This window comes from Oncorhynchus kisutch, unplaced genomic scaffold, assembly GCF_002021735.2.
Source record: "Oncorhynchus kisutch isolate 150728-3 unplaced genomic scaffold, Okis_V2 Okis06b-Okis10b_hom, whole genome shotgun sequence".
NCBI lineage: Eukaryota > Metazoa > Chordata > Actinopteri > Salmoniformes > Salmonidae > Oncorhynchus > Oncorhynchus kisutch.
Window position 1 is genome coordinate 10,492,485 of NW_022261983.1, and position 14,823 is coordinate 10,507,307.

A 14,823-nucleotide genomic window follows, 5' to 3' on the forward strand; every position below is an offset into this window, starting at 1 on the left:
GCAGAATAAGGACTTGTGTCAGTAGCCAATGTCAGATAGCATGGCTATTACCTTGGGGACAGTCCTACAACAATCCCTGTACAATATACAATCTCTATCAGCATCTCATCAAAACCATTCTCAAACCTGCCTCAAGGTTGTAAATAAAGACAAGTATTAGTTGGTATGTGATACATTTTGAGGAATAGAGCGACTCACTCTACTTAAAGTGTGTCTATCCACCACTGTATGCAACAGTCACCAGCAGTACTTAGTTTGTCCACACAGTGGCAGTAGATACATTCAGTCATACCAACACTAAGGGTTCTAACCCTAGTTCTATGAACTGATAGTGAACCCAGAACCCTACCACCAAGAGGGTCAACTGGCCTGTCGGGTCAGGTGATCTAAGGGCAGAATAGGTCATTAACTAGCAGGATGCCTGTATGACGTCACACACAGACAATGTTGTAAGGGTATTCATTTGATGCTTCTACCACTGTGTTGCCACTGGAGGCAGCATGTGACTTAGGCTACTGTGTACATTACATTGTCCCACATTCAGTTGTAATCACTTCCGTGTGTGGCGCAGCTCATAGGCTTTGCTGTGTCCATTAAAAGACCAACAGAAATTGTGTTGATCAAAATATAGATAAAATCCATCAAATATATTATCAGTCAGATAACGGCAGTATAGTTATCATTTGGTTTGTCCATAATCTATGACTTGTTCAGGTAGTTTCCTTTCACTGCCAGTTCTTCCTTTCACGGCTGCTAAACTTTGTGAAAATGTGTGGGTTCAAAAACAAAACCCACAACAATTTCACTGATACAGGGACTAATAATTAACATATTCTCTCAGAGTCAGACTTTGACCCCTACCTTTCCCACAATCCTCTGAGAAGGGGTGTCAGTTGGAATGTAGATTGCGAAGGAGAAGGTTTGGAGAGAAAGAGAGAAAGAGAGCAGGGAGAGGAATTCACTGGTGAGTAGCAGTAAACGTTGTTAAAAGGAGAGTTTTGAGGACCACCAGAGTAGATAGGGTCTAGGTACTAAGAGAAGGCCTTGAAAATATGAAGAGCTGAGAAAGAGAGAGAGAGAGATAAAGCTGTAAATAATACAATAGCTGATGGCCCAATGAGAGAAGGAAGGGCTGTATAAATCTATAGTGAGGCTCTGACCTGGAAAGGAAGTGAGGATGTTCAGGTGTCTAGCCTCCTAACAACCTGAACCCTGGCAATCAATCATTGGCCGGGTCAGAGGGGTCATGGATAGTTTGAAGAGCCCGTCTCTCTGGCACCATGGGGAGGTGGGTGGAGTGAGGTGTGAGATCATGAGAGAAGGAGAGAGCCAGTCTCTCTGGCACCATGGGGAGGTGGGTGGAGTGAGGTGTGAGATCATGAGAGAAGGAGAGAGCCAGTATCTCTGGCACCATGGGGAGGTGGGTGGAGTGAGGTGTGAGAGAGGAGAGAGCCAGTCTCTGGCACCATGGGGAGGTGGGTGGAGTGAAGTGTGAGGTCATGAGAGAAGGAGAGAGCCAGTCTCTCTGGCACCATGGGGAGGTGGGTGGAGTGAGGTGTGAGGTCATGGGGAGGTGGGTGGGGTGAGGTGTGAGATCATGAGAGAAGGATAGAGCCAGTCTCTCTGGCACCATGGGGAGGTGGGTGGGGTGAGGTGTGAGGTCATGGGGAGGTGGGTGGTGTGAGGTGTGAGATCATGAGAGAAGGATAGAGCCAGTCTCTCTGGCACCATGGAGAGGTGGGTGGGGTGAGGTGTGAGGTCATGAGAGAAGGAGAGAGCCAGTCTCTCTGGCACCATGGGGAGGTGGGTGGAGTGAGGTGTGAGGTCATGGGGAGGTGGGTGGAGTGAGGTGTGAGGTCATGGGGAGATGGGTGGGGTGAGGTGTGAAGTCATGGGGAGGTGGGTGGGGTGAGGTGTGAGATCATGAGAGAAGGAGAGCTCCACTGGCAGTGGGAATTATGAACTCATATACTTGTCTTCTTTCTCACCAGGAACCATGGCTGACATGTTGCCAGTGATGAGAATTGGAGTTGTGGGACATGGACATTTAGGTCAGTGCCGTATTCCCCTCTCTTCCTCCCTCCTCACCACATCTCATATGTTCTCACTGTGGAATGGATTCATTTATTAAATGTGGTTTTACAGGGAAGATGCACATTCATCTACATTACTATAAAAGTGCCAGTTTTAGCCAGCCGGCTAATTTTCAGCTGCAGTCCCTGGGTTGATTGCTGTGGTCAGTCTGTGTCAGTAGGTCCCATCTTCGTAAGGCTCTCGAGGGCCTAAGTACTGCTGGGTTTCTTCTCTGTCTGATTGTTAATTGATCAACTAATGTACTGATTGGGCGGAGAGTTCACCAGGTTCATGTTCTGTTTGACCTTTTACAGATGTAGGATCTTAATTTGAGCCAGTTTGCTACAGCAGGAAAATAATCCTGAGACAACAGGAAATGTGCATTATTATGTGGATTATTATAAAAGGACATTTTTGTGGGGGGTGAACATTTTTTTGTTAGGGAAAATCAAGTCTGAAATTTCAGAGTGGAAATTACAAACTTCAGAAGACTTTTTAAAACTGAAATACACTACAAGTTGTCCTGCAACAGGGTGATCAAATGTAGATCCTACATCTGTACCTACTGGTATTCATAATGTTGATTGTATATTTATGATAGGCCTTTTGTTGTATTCATGGTTTTCAGTTTGTATTGCCTACTACTGTATGTAGTACTCAATACTACATAATAATGGCCAGAACGGAGCAAACGGAATGTCATCGAACACCTGGATACCATGTTTTATATGCTTGTTACCAATCCACTAATACCGCTCCAGTCATTACCACAAGACTGTTCTCCCCGATTAAAGTGCCACCAACCTCCTGTGATTACACAGCCAGCCCAATTCTGATATTCCTTTCACCAATTGGTCTTTTGACCAATCAGATCAGCTCTTTGCCAGTAAGTGGACAACATATCAGAATTGTTCTGCCTGTGTAAATGCTGCCCATTCAAGGTGAACGTGTTGAACTTCCAGGGCAGTACCTTGTGGAGCGGCTCCAGAAAGAAGGGGCCCAGGTGGGCCTGACACTGGTCTTTGTGTGGAACAGAAACACTGACAAACTCAGGGAATCAGTGGCTGAGGAGCTCATTCTACACAACCTCCCAGACTTTACAGACAGGTAGAGAGCCACGTCACACACACACTGTAATGTGTGTTATGTCATGTGCACAAGTAACGTGTGTGTGTGTGTTCTAGGGGTGCTGATGTGATTGTGGAGGTGTGTCATCCCAAAATTGTAAAAGACTTTGGAGTCCAATTCCTCTCTAAGGCCCATTTTCTGGTAAGATCTCTCTCTCTCTCTCTCTCTCTCTGTTTCTATTCTCTAGTAAGATCCCTCTCTCTCTCTCTCTCTCTCTCTCTCTGTTTCCATTTTCTTGTAAGATCTCTCTCTCTCTGTTTCTATTTTCTAGTAAGATCTCTCTCTCTCTGTTTCTATTTTCTAGTAAGATCTCTCTCTCTCTGTTTCTATTTTCTAGTAAGATCTCTCTCTCTCTGTTTCTATTTTCTAGTAAGATCTCTCTCTCTCTGTTTCTATTTTCTAGTAAGATCTCTCTCTCTCTGTTTCTATTTTCTAGTAAGATCTCTCTCTCTCTGTTTCTATTTTCTAGTAAGATCTCTCTCTCTCTGTTTCTATTTTCTAGTAAGATCTCTCTCTGTTTCTAAAAACATGTAAATGAACACCTTAGAGCATTATGTCTTATTGAACATTCTTTAGCTAGCATGGATAACCTGGCAAAACAGCTGGCATAACCTGCCTATATAAACAAATACTAACAGTATATGCTAATGACAACAGGATACAAGGAGGATTTCCCTCACACACCAATCTGAAAGTTACAGTACGGAGGTAGTCCTTGAAAAGATTCTGGTCTAATTTATTTATTTTAAAGTCATTTGTTACCCTGTGCACCAGAAATGAAGTAACTACTACACCCTCCCTCCCTCTCTGTCTGCCTCTGTTTTAGGTGGGCTCACCTTCAGCCCTCTCAGACCCACAGCTGAACCAGGAACTGCGCCAGGCTGCAGAGCATCATGGGAGGACCCTATATGTCCCCAGTGGTGCATTGTGGGGAGGCCAGGATATCCTGAGACTCAATGATAGTGGATCTTTAAAGGTGCCGGGAAGGAGGGAGGAGGAAAGAGGACTCAACAAATACAATATGTTAATTTATAAGGGATAGCATAGTTAATAGTTAAGTTGGTTACGTTATGTAGATAGTTAAGTTAATATATAAGAGTTAGTAAAGGTGAAGAAGGTCATTGTTCTCTATTTCTAATCTTCTGAAATGTCAGAGTAGAGCATACAGAATGGTTATACTGGACAGAATGCTGTTACATAGAGCATACAGAATGGTTGTACTGGACAGAATGCTGTTACATAGAGCATACAGAATGGTTGTACTAGACAGAATGCTGTTACATAGAGCATACAGAATGGTTATACTGGACAGAATGCTGTTACATAGAGCATACAGAATGGTTATACTGGACAGAATGTTGTTACATAGAGCATACAGAATGGTTGTACTGGACAGAATGCTGTTAAATAGAGCATACAGAATGGTTGTACTGGACAGAATGCTGTTATATAGAGCATACAGAATGGTTATACTGGACAGAATGCTGTTATATAGAGCATACAGAATGGTTATACTGGACAGAATGCTGTTACATAGAGCATACAGAATGGTTGTACTGGACAGAATGCTGTTACATAGAGCATACAGAATGGTTATACTGGACAGAATGCTGTTACATAGAGCATACAGAATGGTTATACTGGACAGAATGCTGTTACATAGAGCATACAGAATGGTTATACTGGACAGAATGCTGTTACATAGAGCATACAGAATGGTTATACTGGACAGAATGCTGTTACATAGAGCATACAGAATGGTTATACTGGACAGAATGCTGTTAAATAGAGCATACAGAATGGTTATACTGGACAGAATGCTGTTACATAGAGCATACAGAATGGTTATACTGGACAGAATGCTGTTACATAGAGCATACAGAATGGTTGTACTGGACAGAATGCTGTTATATAGAGCATACAGAATGGTTATACTGGACAGAATGCTGTTATATAGAGCATACAGAATGGTTATACTGGACAGAATGCTGTTACATAGAGCATACAGAATGGTTGTACTGGACAGAATGCTGTTACATAGAGCATACAGAATGGTTATACTGGACAGAATGCTGTTACATAGAGCATACAGAATGGTTATACTGGACAGAATGCTGTTACATAGAGCATACAGAATGGTTATACTGGACAGAATGCTGTTACATAGAGCATACAGAATGGTTATACTGGACAGAATGCTGTTAAATAGAGCATACAGAATGGTTGTACTGGACAGAATGCTGTTACATAGAGCATACAGAATGGTTGTAGTGGACAGAATGCTGTTACAGAGCATACAGAATGGTTATACTAGACAGAATGCTGTTACATAGAGCATACAGAATGGTTGTAGTGGACAGAATGCTGTTACAGAGCATACAGAATGGTTGTACTAGACAGAATGCTGTTACATAGAGCATACAGAATGGTTGTAGTGGACAGAATGCTGTTACAGAGCATACAGAATGGTTGTAGTGGACAGAATGCTGTTACATAGAGCATACAGAATGGTTATACTGGACAGAATGCTGTTACATAGAGCATACAGAATGGTTGTAGTGGACAGAATGCTGTTACAGAGCATACAGAATGGTTATACTAGACAGAATGCTGTTACAGAGCATACAGAATGGTTATACTGGACAGAATGCTGTTACATAGAGCATGCAGAATGGTTGTACTGGACAGAATGCTGTTACATAGAGCATACAGAATGGTTGTACTGGACAGAATGCTGTTACATAGAGCATACAGAATGGTTATACTAGACAGAATGCTGTTACATAGAGCATACAGAATGGTTGTACTGGACAGAATGCTGTTACATAGAGCATACAGAATGGTTGTACTAGACAGAATGCTGTTACATAGAGCATACAGAATGGTTGTACTGGACAGAATGCTATTAGAGCATACAGAATGGTTGTACTGGACAGAATGCTGTTACATAGAGCATACAGAATGGTTATACTGGACAGAATGCCGTTACATAAAGCATACAGAATGGTTGTAGTGGACAGAATGCTGTTAAATAGAGCAAACAGAATGGTTGTACTGGACAGAATGCTGTTAAATAGAGCAAACAGAATGGTTGTAGTGGACAGAATGCTGTTAAATAGAGCAAACAGAATGGTTGTACTGGACAGAATGCTGTTAAATAGAGCAAACAGAATGGTTGTAGTGGACAGAATGCTGTTACATAGAGCATACAGAATGGTTGTACTGGACAGAATGCTGTTACATAGAGCATACAGAATGGTTATACTCGACAGAATGCTGTTACAGAGCATACAGAATGGTTGTACTAGACAGAATGCTGTTACAGAGCATACAGAATGGTTGTACTGGACAGAATGCTGTTACATAGAGCATACAGAATGGTTGTAGTGGACAGAATGCTGTTACATAGAGCATACAGAATGGTTGTACTAGACAGAATGCTGTTACATAGAGCATACAGAATGGTTGTAGTGGACAGAATGCTGTTACATAGAGCATACAGAATGGTTGTAGTGGACAGAATGCTATTACATAGACTTTATTTTCTGCATTTTCCCAAAACCCCTACAAAAACGCCATTCATTTCCCCATAGACTTTGTCCAACGAACCATGGTGGAGTTAGTTCCTACAAAAGACACTATTACTATTGCTCTCTATTCCCTTTAAATCTTAGAGTTTCTGTTGTATTACTGATGTACAAAACACAAGTTTTCTAAATCCCTCCTCTGCCTCTGTTCCTCTCTTTCTTTACTAATCTCACGCCCCTCTTGTTTTTTGCTTGAAGGCACTGTTCATCCGGATGTCCAAGCACCCGTCATGTTTCCGTCTGACAGGAGACGTGCTGTCTGATTGGACAGAGGATGAGGGGAGGCGGGTCTTATTCAGTGGCTCCGTGGCAGAGCTCTGTCCCGTCGCCCCTAACAACGTCAACACCATGGCGGCAGCGGCCATCGCAGCGGGGACCCTGGGTTTCGCTGGCGTCCAGGGGGAGATTGTGTCTGATACGGCGTAAGCAAAGCTTCTTAAATAACCCAAGATAGTTCAGAGTGCGCACTGTAACACTATGGGCAGAACAAGCAAGGAGGTGGGCTTGTTCTGCCCATAGTGTTACAAAATATATTTCAATTAAGGAACCCCCGCTCTCTGAAGCACAGCTGTGCAAGAACTTAATTCACCCCCAAACTTCTACACAGCATATTTTCTTTAGAAAGGTTGGCACTGAGTCAAGTGTACAAAACTTAGAGGAAACTAGGGCTAATTAGTCTTGCTAACAAGGGCAAAGGCATTGGCCCGCTATGTCATAGTCACACAACAGCTTCTCTCCATCTCCTAGACTAAGTGATTACCATGTGGTGGAGGTGGAGGTTACTGGTGCCAATGGCTTCTCTCCCTCTCCTAGACTAAGTGATTACCATGTGGTGGAGGTTACTGGTGCCAATGGCTTCTCTCCCTCTCCTAGACTAAGTGATTACCATGTGGTGGAGGTTACTGGTGCCAATGGCTTCTCTCCCTCTCCTAGACTAAGTGATTACCATGTGGTGGAGGTTACTGGTGCCAATGGTTTCTCTCCCTCTCCTAGACTAAGTGATTACCATGTGGTGGAGGTTACTGGTTCCAATGGCTTCTCTCCCTCTCCTAGACTAAGTGATTACCATGTGGTGGAGGTGGAGGTTACTGGTGCCAATGGCTTCACAGTGCATACAGTGAGGAGGAACCCAGCCAAACTTGGAGCTGTAACTGGGAGTGCCACCTACAACTCCTTCTGGAGCAGCTTACTGGGTGGGTTCTGCTGTAGAAGGGTGTGTGTGTGTGTCTCTCGCATGAATCAGTGTGAGAACATGAAGGGTTGTGTTGTCTAACGGTCCATCCTCTCCTTTTCTTCTCTCAGTGTGTAAGGGACATGGTGGCCGGGTTTACTTGTGCTGAAGAGGGAGGGATTTCAGAAGACAATTCCCTCTACCAACCAAACACTCACAACACTATGGTACTGAAACACACACTACACAACATTACAGTACTGAAACACACACTACACAACATTACAGTACTGAAACACACACTACACAACGGTACTGAAACACACTACACAACACTACGGTACTGAAACACACACTACACAACACTACAGTACTGAAACACACACTACACAACACTACAGTACTGAAACACACACTACACAACACTACGGTACTGAAACACACACTACACAACACTACGGTACTGAAACACACACTACACAACATTACAGTACTGAAACACACACTACACAACATTACTGAAACACACACTACACAACATTACAGTACTGAAACACATTACACAACACTACGGTACTGAAACACACACTACACAACATTACAGTACTGAAACACACACTACACAACACTATGGTACTGAAACACACACTACACAACATTACTGAAACACACACTACACAACATTATGGTACTGAAACACACACAACACAACATTACTGAAACACACACTACACAACATTACTGAAACACACACTACACAACATTACCGAAACACACTACACAACATTATGGTACTGAAACACACACTACACAACATTATGGTACTGAAACACACACTACACAACATTATGGTACTGAAACACACACTACACAACATTATGGTACTGAAACACACACTACACAACATTATGGTACTGAAACACACACTATACAACATTATGGTACTGAAACACACACTACACAACATTATGGTACTGAAACACACACTACACAACATTATGGTACTGAAACACACACTACACAACATTATGGTACTGAAACACACACTACACAACATTATGGTACTGAAACACACACTACACAACATTATGGTACTGAAACACACTACACAACATTATGGTACTGAAACACACACTACACAACATTATGGTACTGAAACACACTACACAACATTACGGTACTGAAACACACACTACACAACACTATGGTACTGAAACACACACTACACAACATTACAGTACTGAAACACACACTACACAACATTACGGTACTGAAACACACACTACACAACACTACGGTACTGAAACACACACTACACAACATTACTGAAACACACACTACACAACATTACTGAAACACACACTACACAACACTATGGTACTGAAACACACACTACACAACACTATGGTACTGAAACACACACTACACAACATTACTGAAACACACACTACACAACATTACGGCACTGAAACACACACTACACAACATTACAGTACTGAAACACACACTACACAACATTACCGAAACACACACTACACAACACTACGGTACTGAAACACACACTACAGTACTGAAACACATTACACAACATTACAGTACTGAAACACACACTACACAACATTACAGTACTGAAACACACTACACAACACTATGGTACTGAACAGTCTGCAGTGGCTGTGTCTGTAGTTACTGATCATGTGTGAGCAAAGTTCGGCTTGCTTCATATATGGTGTGACTATCAGGCTTGACAAAGATGGGCTTGCTTCATATATGGTGTGACTGTATCAGGATGTACAAAGATGGGCTTGCTTCATATAATATGGTGTGACTGTATCAGGATGACAAAAACCTTCAAGTCTGCATCTACAATTCTGAGGAATCAAATGTTGCACCTTCATCCTACACAACATCCTACTACTGTATCCCAGCAGCACTTCCCTCCTTTTCTCTACAAATTAAAACATGACTTTGTGAAGTAAGAAGTTAAATGAGCAACTCTCTCAGGGTGATGGCAGACACCACATTCATTAGCAATCGTCTAGCAACAACCCACATCTTTTACAGATCTTATGCAGTTACATCCACTACTGTGCTGTAATGTATGAGGATCTTTATGTAGTGCCCTGGTGTTGACACCACACACACACACCATTGTGACCTTAAAACTAGAAGATTCTATCTGCAAAAATAATGTTCTGAAGCCTAATTGGTTTGAATGATGTATTCTTATCTTGTATTCTTTTGAAGTTAACATTGAGTTATATAGTACTCCATGTAGAGCACATTGAGTTATATAGTACTCCATGTAGAGAACATTGAGTTATATAGTACTCCATGTAGAGCACATTGAGTTATATAGTACTCCATGTAGAGAACATTGAGTTATATAGTACTCCATGTAGAGAACATTGAGTTATATAGTACTCCATGTAGAGCACATTGAGTTATATAGTACTCCATGTAGAGCACATTGAGTTATATAGTACTCCATGTAGAGCACATTGAGTTATATAGTACTCCATGTAGAGCACATTGAGTTATATAGTACTCCATGTAGAGCACATTGAGTTATATAGTACTCCATGTAGAGTTATATAGTACTCCATGTAGAGAACATTGAGTTATATAGTACTCCATGTAGAGGACATTGAGTTATATAGTACTCCATGTAGAGCACATTGAGTTATATAGTACTCCATGTAGAGTTATATAGTACTCCATGTAGAGGACATTGAGTTATATAGTACTCCATGTAGAGCACATTGAGTTATATAGTACTCCATGTAGAGCACATTGAGTTATATAGTACTCCATGTAGAGCACATTGAGTTATATAGTACTCCATGTAGAGAACATTGAGTTATATAGTACTCCATGTAGAGCACATTGAGTTATATAGTACTCCATGTAGAGTTATATAGTACTCCATGTAGAGAACATTGAGTTATATAGTACTCCATGTAGAGGACATTGAGTTATATAGTACTCCATGTAGAGCACATTGAGTTATATAGTACTCCATGTAGAGTTATATAGTACTCCATGTAGAGGACATTGAGTTATATAGTACTCCATGTAGAGCACATTGAGTTATATAGTACTCCATGTAGAGCACATTGAGTTATATAGTACTCCATGTAGAGCACATTGAGTTATATAGTACTCCATGTAGAGAACATTGAGTTATATAGTACTCCATGTAGAGCACATTGAGTTATATAGTACTCCATGTAGAGTTATATAGTACTCCATGTAGAGCACATTGAGTTATATAGTACTCCATCTTAAATAACCCAAGATAGTTCAGAGTGCGCACTGTAACACTATGGGCAGAACAAGCAAGGAGGTGGGCTTGTTCTGCCCATAGTGTTACAAAATATATTTCAATTAAGGAACCCCCGCTCTCTGAAGCACAGCTGTGCAAGAACTTAATTCACCCCCAAACTTCTACACAGCATATTTTCTTTAGAAAGGTTGGCACTGAGTCAAGTGTACAAAACTTAGAGGAAACTAGGGCTAATTAGTCTTGCTAACAAGGGCAAAGGCATTGGCCCGCTATGTCATAGTCACACAACAGCTTCTCTCCATCTCCTAGACTAAGTGATTACCATGTGGTGGAGGTGGAGGTTACTGGTGCCAATGGCTTCTCTCCCTCTCCTAGACTAAGTGATTACCATGTGGTGGAGGTTACTGGTGCCAATGGCTTCTCTCCCTCTCCTAGACTAAGTGATTACCATGTGGTGGAGGTTACTGGTGCCAATGGCTTCTCTCCCTCTCCTAGACTAAGTGATTACCATGTGGTGGAGGTTACTGGTGCCAATGGTTTCTCTCCCTCTCCTAGACTAAGTGATTACCATGTGGTGGAGGTTACTGGTTCCAATGGCTTCTCTCCCTCTCCTAGACTAAGTGATTACCATGTGGTGGAGGTGGAGGTTACTGGTGCCAATGGCTTCACAGTGCATACAGTGAGGAGGAACCCAGCCAAACTTGGAGCTGTAACTGGGAGTGCCACCTACAACTCCTTCTGGAGCAGCTTACTGGGTGGGTTCTGCTGTAGAAGGGTGTGTGTGTGTGTCTCTCGCATGAATCAGTGTGAGAACATGAAGGGTTGTGTTGTCTAACGGTCCATCCTCTCCTTTTCTTCTCTCAGTGTGTAAGGGACATGGTGGCCGGGTTTACTTGTGCTGAAGAGGGAGGGATTTCAGAAGACAATTCCCTCTACCAACCAAACACTCACAACACTATGGTACTGAAACACACACTACACAACATTACAGTACTGAAACACACACTACACAACATTACAGTACTGAAACACACACTACACAACGGTACTGAAACACACTACACAACACTACGGTACTGAAACACACACTACACAACACTACAGTACTGAAACACACACTACACAACACTACAGTACTGAAACACACACTACACAACACTACGGTACTGAAACACACACTACACAACACTACGGTACTGAAACACACACTACACAACATTACAGTACTGAAACACACACTACACAACATTACTGAAACACACACTACACAACATTACAGTACTGAAACACATTACACAACACTACGGTACTGAAACACACACTACACAACATTACAGTACTGAAACACACACTACACAACACTATGGTACTGAAACACACACTACACAACATTACTGAAACACACACTACACAACATTATGGTACTGAAACACACACAACACAACATTACTGAAACACACACTACACAACATTACTGAAACACACACTACACAACATTACCGAAACACACTACACAACATTATGGTACTGAAACACACACTACACAACATTATGGTACTGAAACACACACTACACAACATTATGGTACTGAAACACACACTACACAACATTATGGTACTGAAACACACACTACACAACATTATGGTACTGAAACACACACTATACAACATTATGGTACTGAAACACACACTACACAACATTATGGTACTGAAACACACACTACACAACATTATGGTACTGAAACACACACTACACAACATTATGGTACTGAAACACACACTACACAACATTATGGTACTGAAACACACACTACACAACATTATGGTACTGAAACACACTACACAACATTATGGTACTGAAACACACACTACACAACATTATGGTACTGAAACACACTACACAACATTACGGTACTGAAACACACACTACACAACACTATGGTACTGAAACACACACTACACAACATTACAGTACTGAAACACACACTACACAACATTACGGTACTGAAACACACACTACACAACACTACGGTACTGAAACACACACTACACAACATTACTGAAACACACACTACACAACATTACTGAAACACACACTACACAACACTATGGTACTGAAACACACACTACACAACACTATGGTACTGAAACACACACTACACAACATTACTGAAACACACACTACACAACATTACGGCACTGAAACACACACTACACAACATTACAGTACTGAAACACACACTACACAACATTACCGAAACACACACTACACAACACTACGGTACTGAAACACACACTACAGTACTGAAACACATTACACAACATTACAGTACTGAAACACACACTACACAACATTACAGTACTGAAACACACTACACAACACTATGGTACTGAACAGTCTGCAGTGGCTGTGTCTGTAGTTACTGATCATGTGTGAGCAAAGTTCGGCTTGCTTCATATATGGTGTGACTATCAGGCTTGACAAAGATGGGCTTGCTTCATATATGGTGTGACTGTATCAGGATGTACAAAGATGGGCTTGCTTCATATAATATGGTGTGACTGTATCAGGATGACAAAAACCTTCAAGTCTGCATCTACAATTCTGAGGAATCAAATGTTGCACCTTCATCCTACACAACATCCTACTACTGTATCCCAGCAGCACTTCCCTCCTTTTCTCTACAAATTAAAACATGACTTTGTGAAGTAAGAAGTTAAATGAGCAACTCTCTCAGGGTGATGGCAGACACCACATTCATTAGCAATCGTCTAGCAACAACCCACATCTTTTACAGATCTTATGCAGTTACATCCACTACTGTGCTGTAATGTATGAGGATCTTTATGTAGTGCCCTGGTGTTGACACCACACACACACACCATTGTGACCTTAAAACTAGAAGATTCTATCTGCAAAAATAATGTTCTGAAGCCTAATTGGTTTGAATGATGTATTCTTATCTTGTATTCTTTTGAAGTTAACATTGAGTTATATAGTACTCCATGTAGAGCACATTGAGTTATATAGTACTCCATGTAGAGAACATTGAGTTATATAGTACTCCATGTAGAGCACATTGAGTTATATAGTACTCCATGTAGAGAACATTGAGTTATATAGTACTCCATGTAGAGAACATTGAGTTATATAGTACTCCATGTAGAGCACATTGAGTTATATAGTACTCCATGTAGAGCACATTGAGTTATATAGTACTCCATGTAGAGCACATTGAGTTATATAGTACTCCATGTAGAGCACATTGAGTTATATAGTACTCCATGTAGAGCACATTGAGTTATATAGTACTCCATGTAGAGTTATATAGTACTCCATGTAGAGCATATTGAGTTATATAGTACTCCATGTAGAGAACATTGAGTTATATAGTACTCCATGTAGAGCACATTGAGTTATATAGTACTCCATGTAGAGTTATATAGTACTCCATGTAGAGCACATTGAGTTATATAGTACTCCATGTAGAGCACATTGAGTTATATAGTACTCCATGTAGAGAACATTGAGTTATATAGTACTCCATGTAGAGCACATTGAGTTATATAGTACTCCAT

The 14,823-nt window shown here is 41.4% G+C and overlaps 1 protein-coding gene across 6 annotated transcripts; it reads left to right on the forward strand.

Annotated features, from left to right (window-relative positions):
• The first annotated feature begins 878 nt into the window (after positions 1-878).
• aspdh (aspartate dehydrogenase domain containing) lies at positions 879-11,994 on the forward strand. Of its 6 annotated transcripts, none has more exons than XR_004206839.1 (9): positions 879-964; positions 1,992-2,051; positions 3,036-3,180; positions 3,258-3,342; positions 4,028-4,177; positions 6,987-7,210; positions 7,536-7,981; positions 8,091-8,186; positions 11,861-11,994. XR_004206839.1 is itself a non-coding variant. In XM_031814169.1 (9 exons), exons 2-9 carry the CDS (start codon positions 1,997-1,999, stop codon positions 8,126-8,128), a joined length of 837 nt encoding a protein of 278 aa, XP_031670029.1. In that variant the 5' UTR covers positions 882-964; positions 1,992-1,996; the 3' UTR covers positions 8,129-8,271. The 6 variants fall into 6 exon arrangements, 3 of the variants coding, with proteins under 3 accessions (XP_031670027.1, XP_031670029.1, XP_031670028.1); XR_004206838.1 differs by lacking the exon at positions 11,861-11,994 and adding an exon at positions 11,555-11,752; XR_004206840.1 differs by lacking the exon at positions 11,861-11,994 and adding an exon at positions 11,621-11,752.
• The last annotated feature ends 2,829 nt before the right edge of the window (positions 11,995-14,823 follow it).